Raw genomic sequence first — 13,469 nt, forward strand, 5'->3', positions numbered from 1 at the left:
CTGAAACCATAACAACCATGGTCCCGGGATGATTGAGGCGCTAACACCAGATGTTTGGAGTATCTTTATCTGCTGATTGTTAAACTTTCTGGAACACACGTATTTCGATTGTTGTGTAGGATCTGGGCCTGCTGTCCCTCCATTCCTCTCGTTTTCCTTCTTCTCTCTCATCTCAGACTCTGACCACACCCCTTTGATTCACGCCCCTTTAAGCCACACCCAATATTACCCTTAAACCACACCCATTATTCGCCGATGCACGCTTTATTTTCCCCCACTTGACTTTACTTACACTATAATGTACTGAATGTAATCTGTAGATTTTATTGTCAAATTTTTGTTTTGTTGTTTGAGATTAATATAAACTGTTGCCTGGGTACTGTGCCACATGAGTGTGGTAATCTGTTGTTCAATGGCATTAGTTCTTTTTTTTTTGTGGGGGGGGGGGGGGGGGTGTTTGGGGGCATACAACATTTTGCTATGGGGCCCTGTGATTTCTAGTTACGCTCCTGGCTGTAACATAACACAATGTGAAAAAAGTGAAGGGCTGTGAATACTTTCTGGATGCACTTTAGATGTGTACCTTGTAATTGGAATTCACTCAAGAAAAATGACAGGTATAACAAATTACAGTTGAAAGGAGACACCCATCACATTACGACACTAGCCAAAAACTCAGAATTGCTAGGAGCAGGAGAGGTTGGAGGTCCCAACAGCTGTGTTTGTCGGTGACCAATCCCCTGAAGGTGGCATATAAACCAGTTATCTATGAATATGTCTGTGTCCTATACTGTACAATTAAGAAATTACTTTTCATTCATAATGAGAAAAAACACAAATGCAACAAACAGTTTTTTATTAACTTTTTAACAGTATGAACAAAATGCATCACGTGACGTCAAACCACTAATAACCTTTTGACAAACATTCTTATGTCATTTGAACATAGAACAAATTATTAAATAGAAAGAAAGGGGCCAGTTATCTAGCTTTACTTGGCACATCAATTCTGCTTATCGGTTTACCCTAAAAGACAAAGAATAAAAATATATTTATGGTTGGATTCTTAAAAACATATGTATACATTTATTACTAAGAAATATTACAGTCTATACTCCCTAAATGGAAAGCCCCTACTTTAGACTTCTGGAAGTCTGTTGTTGACAAAATGGTGCCATTGTATAAATTCACCTATGAGTCTAGAGCAGTGTTTCTCAACTCCAGTCCTCGGGGCGCACCAACAGGTCTTGTTTTCAGGCTTTCCATTATTGTGCACAGGTGATTTTATCAGTTTCACTGCCTTAGTAATTACCACAGCAGTTTGATCTGAGGGAAATCCTGAAAACATGACCTGTTGGTGCGCCCCGAGGACTGGAGTTGAGAAACACTGGTCTAGAGCACAGGTGTCAAACACAAGGCCCATGGGCAGAATCTGACCCTCCAGGCCATTTCATGTGGCCGTCGCACCTTTCCTGCAGCTGCAAGAGAGCTCCAGCCCTCCTCTGGTCCTCCTCCAGACCCCTAATTTATGCTTTCAAGCAATGCATCCAGCTTCTTCACAGCAGCAGCATAAGGAAAGGTGGGTGCACTGTGATATAAGGGAGAGTGGGGGACTCAACTTCTAAAGGTGGGGTGGCTCTTGACATCTAATGTAAGGTGAGGGGATGCACTGGACTTCAAATCTTACAGATACAACCGGCCCTTTTAAGAACAATCATAATGCTGATGCGGCGCACAATGGAATTGGATTTGACACCCCTGGTCTAGAGGATGCCCCAAAAAATTCTCTATGGTTTGGAACATCTGGACAAAGTCCAAGAACACTGTTGCCTTAACAGCAATGCCCCAATAATGAGCACTGATCTGCTTCTCATTACCTGATTTCATTGTACTGTGGAGACATGTTCTCCTGACATCTACTCAGTGCCTACCAGCAGTAATGAGTAAGGTTACCTTCGACAAAGATTTGTGTTTGTTTGTGTGTGTTTTTCTATTTTTTTATTCTTAAGCCTGGATATGCCCAATAGGCTTTGTTTTGTATACATTGGTGGTACCGTGTCTCAGTGTGTCGGGTGGCTAGGAGGTTGTTGGATCCCTGAAAGCATCTTTTTTGGTGGAGCTCTGATTGGAAGCTGTGTCTCTAACACACAGCTAACTGGTAACCATACATTTTGTATCTCTTACCTTTGGGAAGACTTTCAGGTAATAAATTGATGCTATATAATTCTTTACAGTAAACTACATATCCTCTGAAGAAGATCCCTTGTGATCGAAACGCGTCACAAACATATACAGATGCATTTAACATGTATAAGTGTATAGTAATGCTGTGCTTGTACATCTTGTGTGTGTATTTATACAATTCCTTTATCAGAGCTTTTATTTGATTGTATTTTTATGTAGATATTTAATAAACCTTTTTAACTTATACCTTAGCTTATTGCTCAAACTTCACTGCTTTAAAAACCCCACTGGGGGCCTTTCCTTTGCTGTTTTATATACATTATCTTTTAAATCCAATAAAAAAGATGCATCAAAACGAAATTAGACAGGTGCATAAATTTGGGCATCCCAACAGAAAAATCACATCAATATTTAGTAGAGCCTCCTTTAGCATAAATAACAGCCTCTAGACACTTCCTATAGCCTTTAATGAGTGTCTGGATTCTGGGTGAATGTATTTTGGACCATTCCTCCTTACAAAACATCTCCAGTTCAGTTAGGTTTGATGGTTACCGAGCATGGACAGCCCGCTTCAAATCACCCCACAGATGTTCAATGATATTCAGGTCTGGGGACTGGGATGGCCATTTCAGAACATTGTACCTGTTCCTCTGCATAAATGCCCGAGTAGATTTTGAGAAGTGTTTTGGGTCGTTGTCTTGTTGAAATATCCAGCCCTGGCGTAACTTCAACTTTGTTACTGATTCCTCAACATTATTCTCAAGAATCTGCAGAAATTGAGTGGAATCCATGCAACCCTCAACTTTAACCAGATTCCCAGTACCGGCACTGGCGACACAGCATGATGGAACCTCCACCAAATTTTACTGTGGGTAGCAAGTGTTTTTCTTGCAATGCCGTGTTCTTTTGCCGCCATGCATAACACCCCTTGTTATGACCAAATAACTCAATCTTTGTTTCATCAGGCCACAGCACCTTATTCCAAAATGAAGCTGGCTTGTCCAAATGTGCGTTTGCATACCTCAAGCGACTGCGTTTGTGGCGTGTGCAGAAAAGCCTTCTTTCGCATTACTCTCCCATACAGCTTCTCCCTGTGTAAAGTGCACTGAATTGTTGAAGGATGCACAGTGACACCATTTGCAGCAAGTTGATGTTGCAGGTCTTTGGAGAGACAGAGAGTGTCGCTCCAGGCAGGTCTTGTTGGGTGCAATCTTCTTCTCAGGAACTGAGGGTGCTAGCAATGCACATGGCAAATAAGAACAAAAGATGATCAGGACAGCCGCACTTCAATCCAAAGTAACTTTAATGTAAAAAACTGGAAACATGCACTACAAGTCACAGCAACGGAACCTAGGACAGCTTACGCGTTTCACACTAACTTCAGTGTTTACTCATGAGTAAACACTGAAGTTAGTGTGAAACGTGTCAACTGTCTTAGGTTCCATTGCTGTGACTTGTAGTGCCTGTTTCCATTTTTTTACATTAAAGTTACGTTGGATTGGAGTGCGGCTTTCCTGATCATCTTTTGTTCTTATTTGCAGGTCTTTGGAGGTGGTCCGTGGGCTGTTTTTGACCGTTCTCACCATCCTTCGCCTCTCCAATATTTTATGTGGCCTGCCACTTCTGGCCTTAACAAGAACTGTGCCTGTGGTCTTCCATTTCCTTACTATGTTCCTCACAGTGGACACTGACAGCTTATATCTCTGTGATAACTTTTTGTAACCTTCCTCTAAACCATAATGTAAAACAATCTTTGTTTTTAGGTCATTTGAGAGTTATTTTGAGGCCCCCATGTTGCCGCTCTTCAGTGGAGAGTCAAAGAGAACAACTTGCAAATGGCCACCTTAAATACCTTTTCTCATGATTGGATGCACCTATGAAGTTCAAGGCTTAATGAGCTCACCAAACCAATTGTGTGTTTCAAATTAATCAGTGCTAAGTAGTTACAGGTATTCAAATAAACAAAATGACAAGGGTGCCCAAAATTTATGCACCTGTCTAATTTCATTTTGATGCATATTGCGCATTTTCTGTTAATCCAATAAACCTCATTTCACCACTGAAATATTACTGCGTCCTTCAGTTATTTGATAGATCAAAATGAAATTGCTGATCCAAACACCCAAATATTAATAAATGACAATCATGGAAATGGTCAGGGGTTCCTAAACTTTTGCATACAACTGTGTATGTATATATATATATATATATATAACGGTGCATATAGACACCCCTATTATGTTACTTGTAGTCCAGGTGACAATCAGGCTGTTGCATAAACTACCAATCGTTACAACAGAAAGGGGACCTGTTTGGAAATTCTCTTTTGATACCCCATTGTTCCTCTTTAAAAAAAAAAGTTGTTTCAAGGGCCTACATCCAAGTACGCTTAGGTGAGCCTGTGTATGTAGGCAACATGATAAAGCACAAACAATCCCTTCCCAACCAACCCCCACAGTTTTACAGTAGCAGGTTGGCTACCGATGGTTCGCCATTTGATCACTAGGGGGGCGACGTCAGAGCCGATGCGCGTGCCCGGCAGTCGCAATGACCGCCGGGCACCCGTGATCGCTCCACACAGAGACAGAACAGAGATCTGTCAATGTAAACAGATCTAAATTTTTCTTACTGAGTATGAACAACGATCGCTCTCCCATCCCCACAGTTAGAATTACACCCTAGGACACATAGTTAACCCCTTGATCGCCCCGTTAACCCCTTCCCTGCCAGCGGCATTTACACAGTAATCCAGTGCATTTTTATAGCACTGATCGCTGTATAAATGCCAATGGTTGCAAATATGTGTCAAAAGTGTCCAATCTGTCCGCCATAATGTTGTAATCCCGATAAAAAACGCTGATCACCGCCATTGCTAGTTAAAAAAAAAAAAAATGCCATAAGTCTTTCCTCTATTTTGTAGACGCTATAACTTTTGCGCAAACCAATCAATATACACTATACCAATCAATATACACTTATTGTGATTTTTTTTTATTACCAAAAATATGTAGTATAAACTTTGCTTTTTAAAAAACAAAAATGGGGATATTTATTATAGCAAAAAGTGAAAAATATTGTTTTTTTGTTTATAGCGCAAAAAACAAAAACCGCAGGAGATGATCAAATACCACCAAAAGAAAGCTATTTGGGGTGAAAAAAAGGACGTCAATTTTATTTGGGTACAATGTCGCACGACCGCTTAATTGTCAGTTAAAACAAAGTTACATTTTTTTACCAGTTTATTCAGTTTAAAACTCTTTTTCTTGCGGTCTGATGTGTCTGAATATTAACAAAAAATGTGCTAACTGATTAACAGATTACCACACAACTTGTATTCCTGATAAATTACACAAAAATCAGGGTGAAACTATCGTTGAAACGGATAGTAAACTTCAAATGTAAAAAAATGCTGTAAATTAACTCCTTCCCGCCAAGCGTACGCAGATATGCTGCCTGGGCTTTAGGGGGTTATGCCGGGATAATGCTTGCAGCTGCAGGCATCATCCCGGTACCGTTTTTTTTAGAGCGGGCAGTTGGCTCTTCAGAGATCAACATTCGATGCGGCTAAAAGCCGCCCGCCTATATAACCCGCCGCTCTTACCGGGCCTCCCGTCACACCGGGAGACCTGGTCCATGACCCGGCACTTCCGCTGGCTAGAGAGAGACTGGCACAAAGCCACAAATGGCTTAAAGGATCACTAAAGGAAATTTTATTTTTAGCTAAATAGCTTCCTTTACCTTACTGCAGTACTGGTTTCAGGTCCTCATTGTTCGTTTTTGCTTTGAAGTTGCTGTAATTCTGCTGTGATCTCCACACTTCCTGCTTGTCTGGCTCCTTATGAAAAATCTCATGGCAGCTTTTCACTGTGGTCCAAGCTGTGTGTCTAAAACTCCTCAGAACCAATCAGATTCATTTTAAAAACAAAACACTGCCCTGGATTTGTTTGTTTTTGTTCTGTGGGTCTCTTTACTTCACATAAACATGAAACCAGTTTAAAAACGAAAGTGAAACTACAGGCACATCATATGATTGAATTTAATCTATTTTTAATCATTTTTAAAATGAATCAGTGAACTTTTATGTCTCTATACCCTGTAAACAGTCATTTCAGCAAACAATTTTTTTTCCTTTAGTGATCCTTTAATTCCAGTCTTCTTTCTGTAAACATGGAAGCAACGTCACAACTCTAGTTCCGGTTACTCGGCTGCCAATGGCGCGGTTTTTAAAAAAAGTGACAGTATTCAGAATCGCCATTTTTGCCGATCTGAATACTTTAAAATGCAAAGAAGGGATTTGGGGTCTTTTAGATGGATCCCTCCATAAAGAGTACCTGTCACCACCTATTACTGTCACAAGAGATTTACATTCCTTGTGACAGCAATAAAAGTGATCACATTTTTTTTTTTTTTTAAAGTGGCAAAAAAATAAAATAAAAAAATAAAAGAAATTAGAAAAAAAAATTTAACATTTTTTAAGCGCCCCTGTCCCCGCCAGCTCGCGCAGCAAAGAATAACGCACACTTAAGTCGCATCCGCATATGTAAACGGTGTTCAAATCACACATGTAAGATGCACTAGACGTCCTCTGTAACTCTAACCTGGTAACCGTATTTTTTTTTTTTAAGCACTGCCTATGGAGATTTTTAGGTACCGTAGTTTGTCACCATTCCACAAGTGTGTGAAATTTCAAAACATGACATGTTGGGTATCTATTTACTCAGCGTAACATCATCTTTCACATTATACAACAAATTGGGCTAAGTTTACTGTTTAGTTTTTTTTTATTATTTTTTATTCATAAATGTGTCTTTTTTTATAAAACAAATGCATTTGAAAGACCGCTGCACAAATACTGTGTGACATAAAATATTGCAGCGATCGCCATTTTATTCTCTAGCTTCTCTGCTAAAAAATATATATATATATATATATATATATATATATATATATATATATATAAATGTTTGGGGGTTCTATGTAATTTTCTAGCAAAAATTACAGATTTTAATTTGCAAGCAACAAATGTCAAAAATAGTTATGAAAGGGTTAAAAATGCTTTCAGAAATAGAAGTGTTTAATAAATCCTTTTTTTTAACCACTTCAGCCCCAGAGGATTTGGCATCCAAATGACCGGGCCACTTTTTGTGATTCGTCACTGCGTTGTTTAACTGACAATTGTGTGGTCGTGCGACGTGGCTCAGAAACAAAATTGATGTCCTTTTTTTCCCACAAATGTCGGTGGTATTTGATCACCTCTGCGTTTTTTTTTTTTTTTGCGCTATAAAAAAGAAATAGAACAATTTTGCTATAATAAATATCCCCCAAAAAGATATAATTTTTTTTATTTTTCCTCAGTTTAGGCCGATAGGTATTCTTCTACATATTTTTGGTAAAAAGAAAAAAAATCTCAATAAGCGTTTATTGATTGATTTGCGCAAAAGTTATAGCGTCTACAAAATAGGGGATAGTTTTATGGCATTTTTATAAAAAAAATTTTTTACTAGTAATGGCGGCGATCAACGATTGTTATGACTGTGACATCATGGCGGACACTTGACGCTATTTTGGGACCATTGTCATTTAAACAGTGATCAGTGCTATAAAAATGCACCGATTACTGTGTAAATGACACAGGCAGGGAAAGGATTAAGTGTGTCCTAGGGAGTGATTCTAACTGTGGAGGGCTGGGCTACATGTGACACGACACTGATCGCTGCTCCCGATGACAGGGAGCAGAAGATGCAGAACAGGGAGATGCCTTGTTTACACAGGCACCCCCCCCCCATTCTGCAGCTCCATGACACGAATGTGGGACACCGAGTCTGCGGGCATGGTCACGGAGCTCACGGCAGGGGCACACGTGCCTGCATGGTGTGAAATTTAAAGCAACGTGTATATATATACACGTTGCTTTGCGCGGCCATGCCATTCTGCCAACGTAAAAGTGCGTGGCGCCGTCGGCAAGCGGTTAATTAACAAAATGGAAATACATTTTTGGTGTGGCCAGATGCCCAATTCTTCGACGTACACTTGTATACAGTTTTTGAAGGATCTCAGCAGGTAGAACTAACCACAGATTTTCTGTGGATTAAAGGTCGGCAGAATCCCAGTTATTTTGCCTTTTTAAGAATTCCTCATTGACAAGGCTGGGGATTCTAAGCACGATTTATTCATCTGTGAAGCCAAATAAAAGGACTTCGGGGGTTATTTACTAAAGGCATATCCACTTTGCACTTAAAGTGCACTTGGAAGTGCAGTCACTGTAGATCTGAGGGGGACATACAAGGGAAATAATAAACAGCATTTTAGTTTGCACATGATTGGATGATAAAATCAGCAGCACTTCCCCTCATTTCAGATCTTCCCCTCAGATTGACAGCGACTGCACTTCCATAGTTACATAGACAGGTTGAAAAAAAGACATAAGTCCATCTAGTTCAACCAAAAAAATGAATAACTTGTAGTGCAAAGTGGATTTGCTTTTAGTAAATAACCCCTTTTGTGCTTGGTGGATTGTGTTTTTGCTAGGGAGGGAGTCGGTGTAATGAGACACATAACCTCTACAGTGAATATAATGTGACATAGTTGTGAACGCTCAGGTTAATGCCCTTTAGCCATTCAGTTTTTGGGGGTCAAACCTGTTGTTAAATGACCGTTTTTGATTTATTTGCTAAATAACTCTTTGCTGACTTACCACAATTGTTGGTCTTTTCGTTCTCACTTGAAAGAGAAGAGATATCCATATTTTGGCATTCACAATCTGTATACAAACAGAGTGTTTCAAATGAGCAATATACATTTTTAATAATGCAAAATATCTAAACAAAGTTATTGTTTTCACATAAAAAAAGAAAAGCATGAAAAAGCAAGATGAGCAAAAGAAAAGTCCAAAATCTCTGAAAGATACAATGGGGGTTATTTATGAAAGGCAAATCCACTTTGCACTACATGTGCACTTGAAAGTGCAGTTACTGTAAATCTGAGGGGAAGCTCTGAAATTAGGGGAAGCTCTGCTGATTTTATCATCCAAGCATGTGCAAGCTAAAATTATGTTTTTTATTTTACTTGTCCCCCTCAGATCTACAGCGACTGCAATTGAAAGGGCACTTTCAGTGCCCTTTCAAGTGCACTTGCAGTGCAAAGTGGATTTGCCTTTCATAAATAACCCCAAAGTATCTGTCTGGTCCATTCACAGAAACAGAAGACACGGGGGAAGGCTTCAAAGTGACTGATCACTGTGATACCCAATCAGTGGCTATCACAGCGATCAGGTGACCCGGAATCTGACGTTTCGGGTGCCAATCATTAGAATGGGGCCCAGGGCTCTTGGTGAGACCTTGGTCTCTATACTGGGAGAGCGCCGTGCAGTGCACTCCCAGCACAAAGGGAGATATGCAAATATGTGGCCCTACGGAAAAAAGTCCAGTGTGTACGGTCGGCGTGAAGAGGTTAATATTATCTAAATTTTATCTGCTGCAAACAGCGCATTCTCACTTTCATTAAGTTTCCGTGCAAACTGGCTATGGGCTAGTGTCAACTAACTGATATAGCCATTTTTAAATCTACTTTCTTTATGCGAGTTTAAAAAAAACGTATAACTGTACCAATTGTCTCTCAATAACAATATTTTCCCTAGACATTATACTTCTTATCTTCTGACTGAAAAGATTATTTGACTGAATATAGAAAATCTGTACATAATCTATCATGTATAGATTAAGTAGTCAAGTAATGAAGAAGAAATTGAAGAATTAAAAAAAATTGGATTTTTGTAAAATCAATTTCTCTGAGTTCATGGACGGACACAGCAGCCTTTGACCTTAGGGTATTATGCACCTTCCTTCTAGGAGAGATTAGGCAGAAAACAGCACTTTAAGTGTTAAAACCCTTTCCTCAGCACAGCTTCTCCCAGGGGGCGTGGTCCCCCGGGTATAATCCACACTCTGCCTCAGCAGCTCCAGTTCGTAACAAGCAGTACAAACAAAAAGGAGGGGTGGGTGCTGTGTCCGCCCATGAACTCAGAGAAATGGATTTTACGGTGAGTACAAAAATCCTATTTTCTCTTCCATTCATGGACGGACACAGCAGCCTTTGACCTTAGGGACGTCCCCAAGCAGTGTCAAAAAAATTCTAGGGGTGGGAAAACAACACAGCAAACCAAGCTACACCCCAAACAAAAACTGTAGTTTCTCAAAAGGAGGAACTCCAATCTTAAACTGCCGCCTGTAACACCTTGCGGCCGAAGGAGGCATCCGAAGATGCACTCACATCCACCTTGTAAAATTTTGAGAAGGTGTGGATTGACGACCAGGTCGCTGCCTTACACACCTGTAACACAGAGGCTTGATGACGGAAAGCCCAAGAGGCGCCGATCGCCCTGGTCGAATGCGCCGTAACTTGAAAGGGAGGCACCCGCCCCTTCAGGGCATAGGCCTGAAGCACAACCTGTCTGATCCACCTAGAAATGGTGGCCGACGAGACCGCCAGACCTTTTTTAGGACCATTCACCGACACGAACAGTGAGTCCGACATCCGGAACGGAGCCGTAGCAGATAAGTACACACGTATGGCCCGAACCACATCCAGGGAATGTAAAATGGCCTCCTTCGGGGACACAAGGATGGTAACACAATGTCCTCATTAATGTGAAAAGCCGAAACGACCTTTGGGAGAAAAGATGGCTGCGGCCGCAGCACCACCTTATCCTCATGGATGACCAAGTAGGGAGCCTTGCAGGACAAGGCCGCCAGTTCAGACACCCGTCTGACTGAGGTAATAGCTACCAGAAAAACCACCTTCTGTGAGTCAACAAAGGGATCTTCCGAATGTCCATACCTTAAAGCGGGGGTTCACCCTTAGAGGGCACTTTTCCCCCTTAGATTTCTGCTCGTTATTACTAGGGGAATCGGCTATTTATTTTAAAATATGTGCAGTACTTACCCGTTTACGAGACGCATCCTCTCCGTCGCTTCCGGGTATGGGCTTCGGGAATGGGCGTTCCTTCTTGATTGACAGGTTTCCGAGAGGCTTCCGACGGTCGCATCCATCGCGTCACGATTTTCCGAAAGAAGCCGAACGTCGGTGCGCAGGCGCAGTATAGAGCCGCGCCGACGTTCGGCTTCTTTCGGCTACGAGTGACGCGATGGATGCGACCGTCGGAAGCCTCTCGGAAGGCTGTCACTCAAGAAGGAACGCCGGCTCCCGAAGACCCATACCCGGAAGCGACGGAAGAAGATGCAGCTCGAAAACGGGTAAGTACTGCACATATTTTAATATAAATAGCCGATTCCCCTAGACCGAACGAGCAGGAAGCTAAGGGGAGATTTTTTTTTTTTTTTTAAATGGGTGAACTCCCGCTTTAACATGACTTACCCCTGCTTTATGAGGGGTAAAGTTACGCCGGACCGACGCCTTACGTAAATGGCGTAGCTAAATCCGACGGGCGCAAGTACGTTTCTGAATCGGCGTATCTAGGTCATTTGCATATTCAACGCGTAAATCTACGGAAGCGCCCCTAGCGGCCAGCGTAAATATGCACCCAAGATACGATGGCGTAAGAGACTTACGTCGGTCGTATCTTGGCCAAATTCAGGCTTAACTGCCTATATGAATCAGGGCATAGATACGATGGCGCTCATTTGGACTTACGACGGCGTATCTGGAGATACACCGTCGTAAGTCCTTTCTGAATCCGGGCCATAAGCTATATCAAAAACATATATAGGACATATATATATATAATTTTGCGTTATCTCAATATAAACACCAAATATATATTAAGTTATCAAGATATAACAGAAGAATTTTTTACTGCCCACTGCCTTGCTACTTTGAATTACGTGGGCTTACGCCGGCCCATTTACGATACGCCGACATAACTTTGGGAGCAAGTGCTTTCTGAATACAGTGAAGCAGAGAGCATCATGAAGAACAAGGAACACACTAGGCAGGTTTGAGATACTGTTGTGGAGAAGTTTAAAGCCGGATTTGGATACAAAAAGATTTCCCAAGCTTTAAACATCCCAAGGAGCACTGTGCAAGCGATAATATGAAATGGAAGGAGTATCAGACCACTGCAAATCTACGAAGACCTGCCCGTCCCTCTAAACTTTCAGCTCATACAAGGAGAAGACTGATCAGAGATGCAGCCAAAAGGCCCATGATCACTCTGGATGAACTGCAGAGATCTACAGCTGAGGTGGGAGACTCTGTCCATAGGACAATAATCAGTCGTATACTGCACAAATCTGGCCTATATGGAAGAGTGGCAAGAAGAAAGCCATGTCTTAAAGATATCCATAAAAAGTGTAGTTTAAAGTTTGCCACAAGCCACCTGGGAGACACACCAAACATGTGAAAGAAGGTGCTCTGGTCAGATGAAACCAAAATCGAACTTTTTGGCAACAATGCAAAATGTTATGTTTGGCGTAAAAGCAACACAGCTCATTACCCTGAACACACCATCCCCACTGTAAAACATGGTGGTGGCAGCATCATGGTTTGGGCCTGCTTTTCTTCAGCAGGGACAGGGAAGATGGTTAAAATTGATGGGAAGATGAATGGAGCCAAATACAGGACCATTCTGGAAGAAAACCTGATGGAGTCTGCAAAAGACCTGAGACTGGGACTGAGATTTGTCTTCCAACAAGACAATGATCCAAAACATAAAGCAAAATCTACAATGGAATGGTTCACAAATAAACATATCCAGGTGTTAGAATGGCCAAGTCAAAGTCCAGACCTGAATCCAATCGAGAATCTGTGGAAAGAACTGAAAACTGCTGTTCACAAAACGCTCTCCATCCAACCTCACTAAGCTCGAGCTGTTTTGCAAGGAGGAATGGGCAAAAATTTCTCTCGATGTGCAAAACTGATAGAGACATACCCCAAGCGACTTACAGCTGTAATTGCAGCAAAAGGTGGCGCTACAAAGTATTAAATTAAGGGGGCTGAATAATTTTGCACGCCCAATTTTTCAGTTGTTAAAAAAGTTTGAAATATCCAATAAATTTCGTTCCACTTCATGATTGTGTCCCTCTTGTTGTTGATTCTTCAAAAAAAATTAGTTTTATATCTTTATGTTTGAAGCCTGAAATGTGGCAAAAGGTTGCAAAGTTCAAGGGGGCTGAATACTTTTGCAAGGCACTGTATATGTTGTTAGTATAGATCTACATTAAAGGGTTGTATTTAACATCATTTTGAGTCATTACATTCTTAGTAGTCAATTTTATACATTATGCTCACCTAGTCTGAGGGACTATGAGGAGACTGCATATAACGCCGCG

General features: G+C 41.2%; 1 protein-coding gene across 5 annotated transcripts in view; it reads right to left on the reverse strand.

The window, feature by feature from the left end:
* Nucleotides 1-839: 839 nt before the first annotated feature.
* Nucleotides 840-13,469, reverse strand: part of TEX14 (testis expressed 14, intercellular bridge forming factor) — a 639,745-nt gene continuing 627,115 nt past the window's right edge. For all 5 annotated transcript variants that reach the window (XM_040336821.1, XM_040336817.1, XM_040336820.1 and 2 more), the window contains 2 exons: nt 8,879-8,944; nt 840-1,026 (listed from right to left, as the gene is read on the reverse strand). In XM_040336821.1, coding sequence (XP_040192755.1) covers nt 1,022-1,026; nt 8,879-8,944 — 71 coding nt within the window. In that variant the 3' untranslated portion in view covers nt 840-1,021. The remainder of the gene's footprint in view (nt 1,027-8,878; nt 8,945-13,469) is intronic.

The sequence above is a fragment of the Rana temporaria genome, chromosome 2 (genome assembly GCF_905171775.1).
Source record: "Rana temporaria chromosome 2, aRanTem1.1, whole genome shotgun sequence".
NCBI lineage: Eukaryota > Metazoa > Chordata > Amphibia > Anura > Ranidae > Rana > Rana temporaria.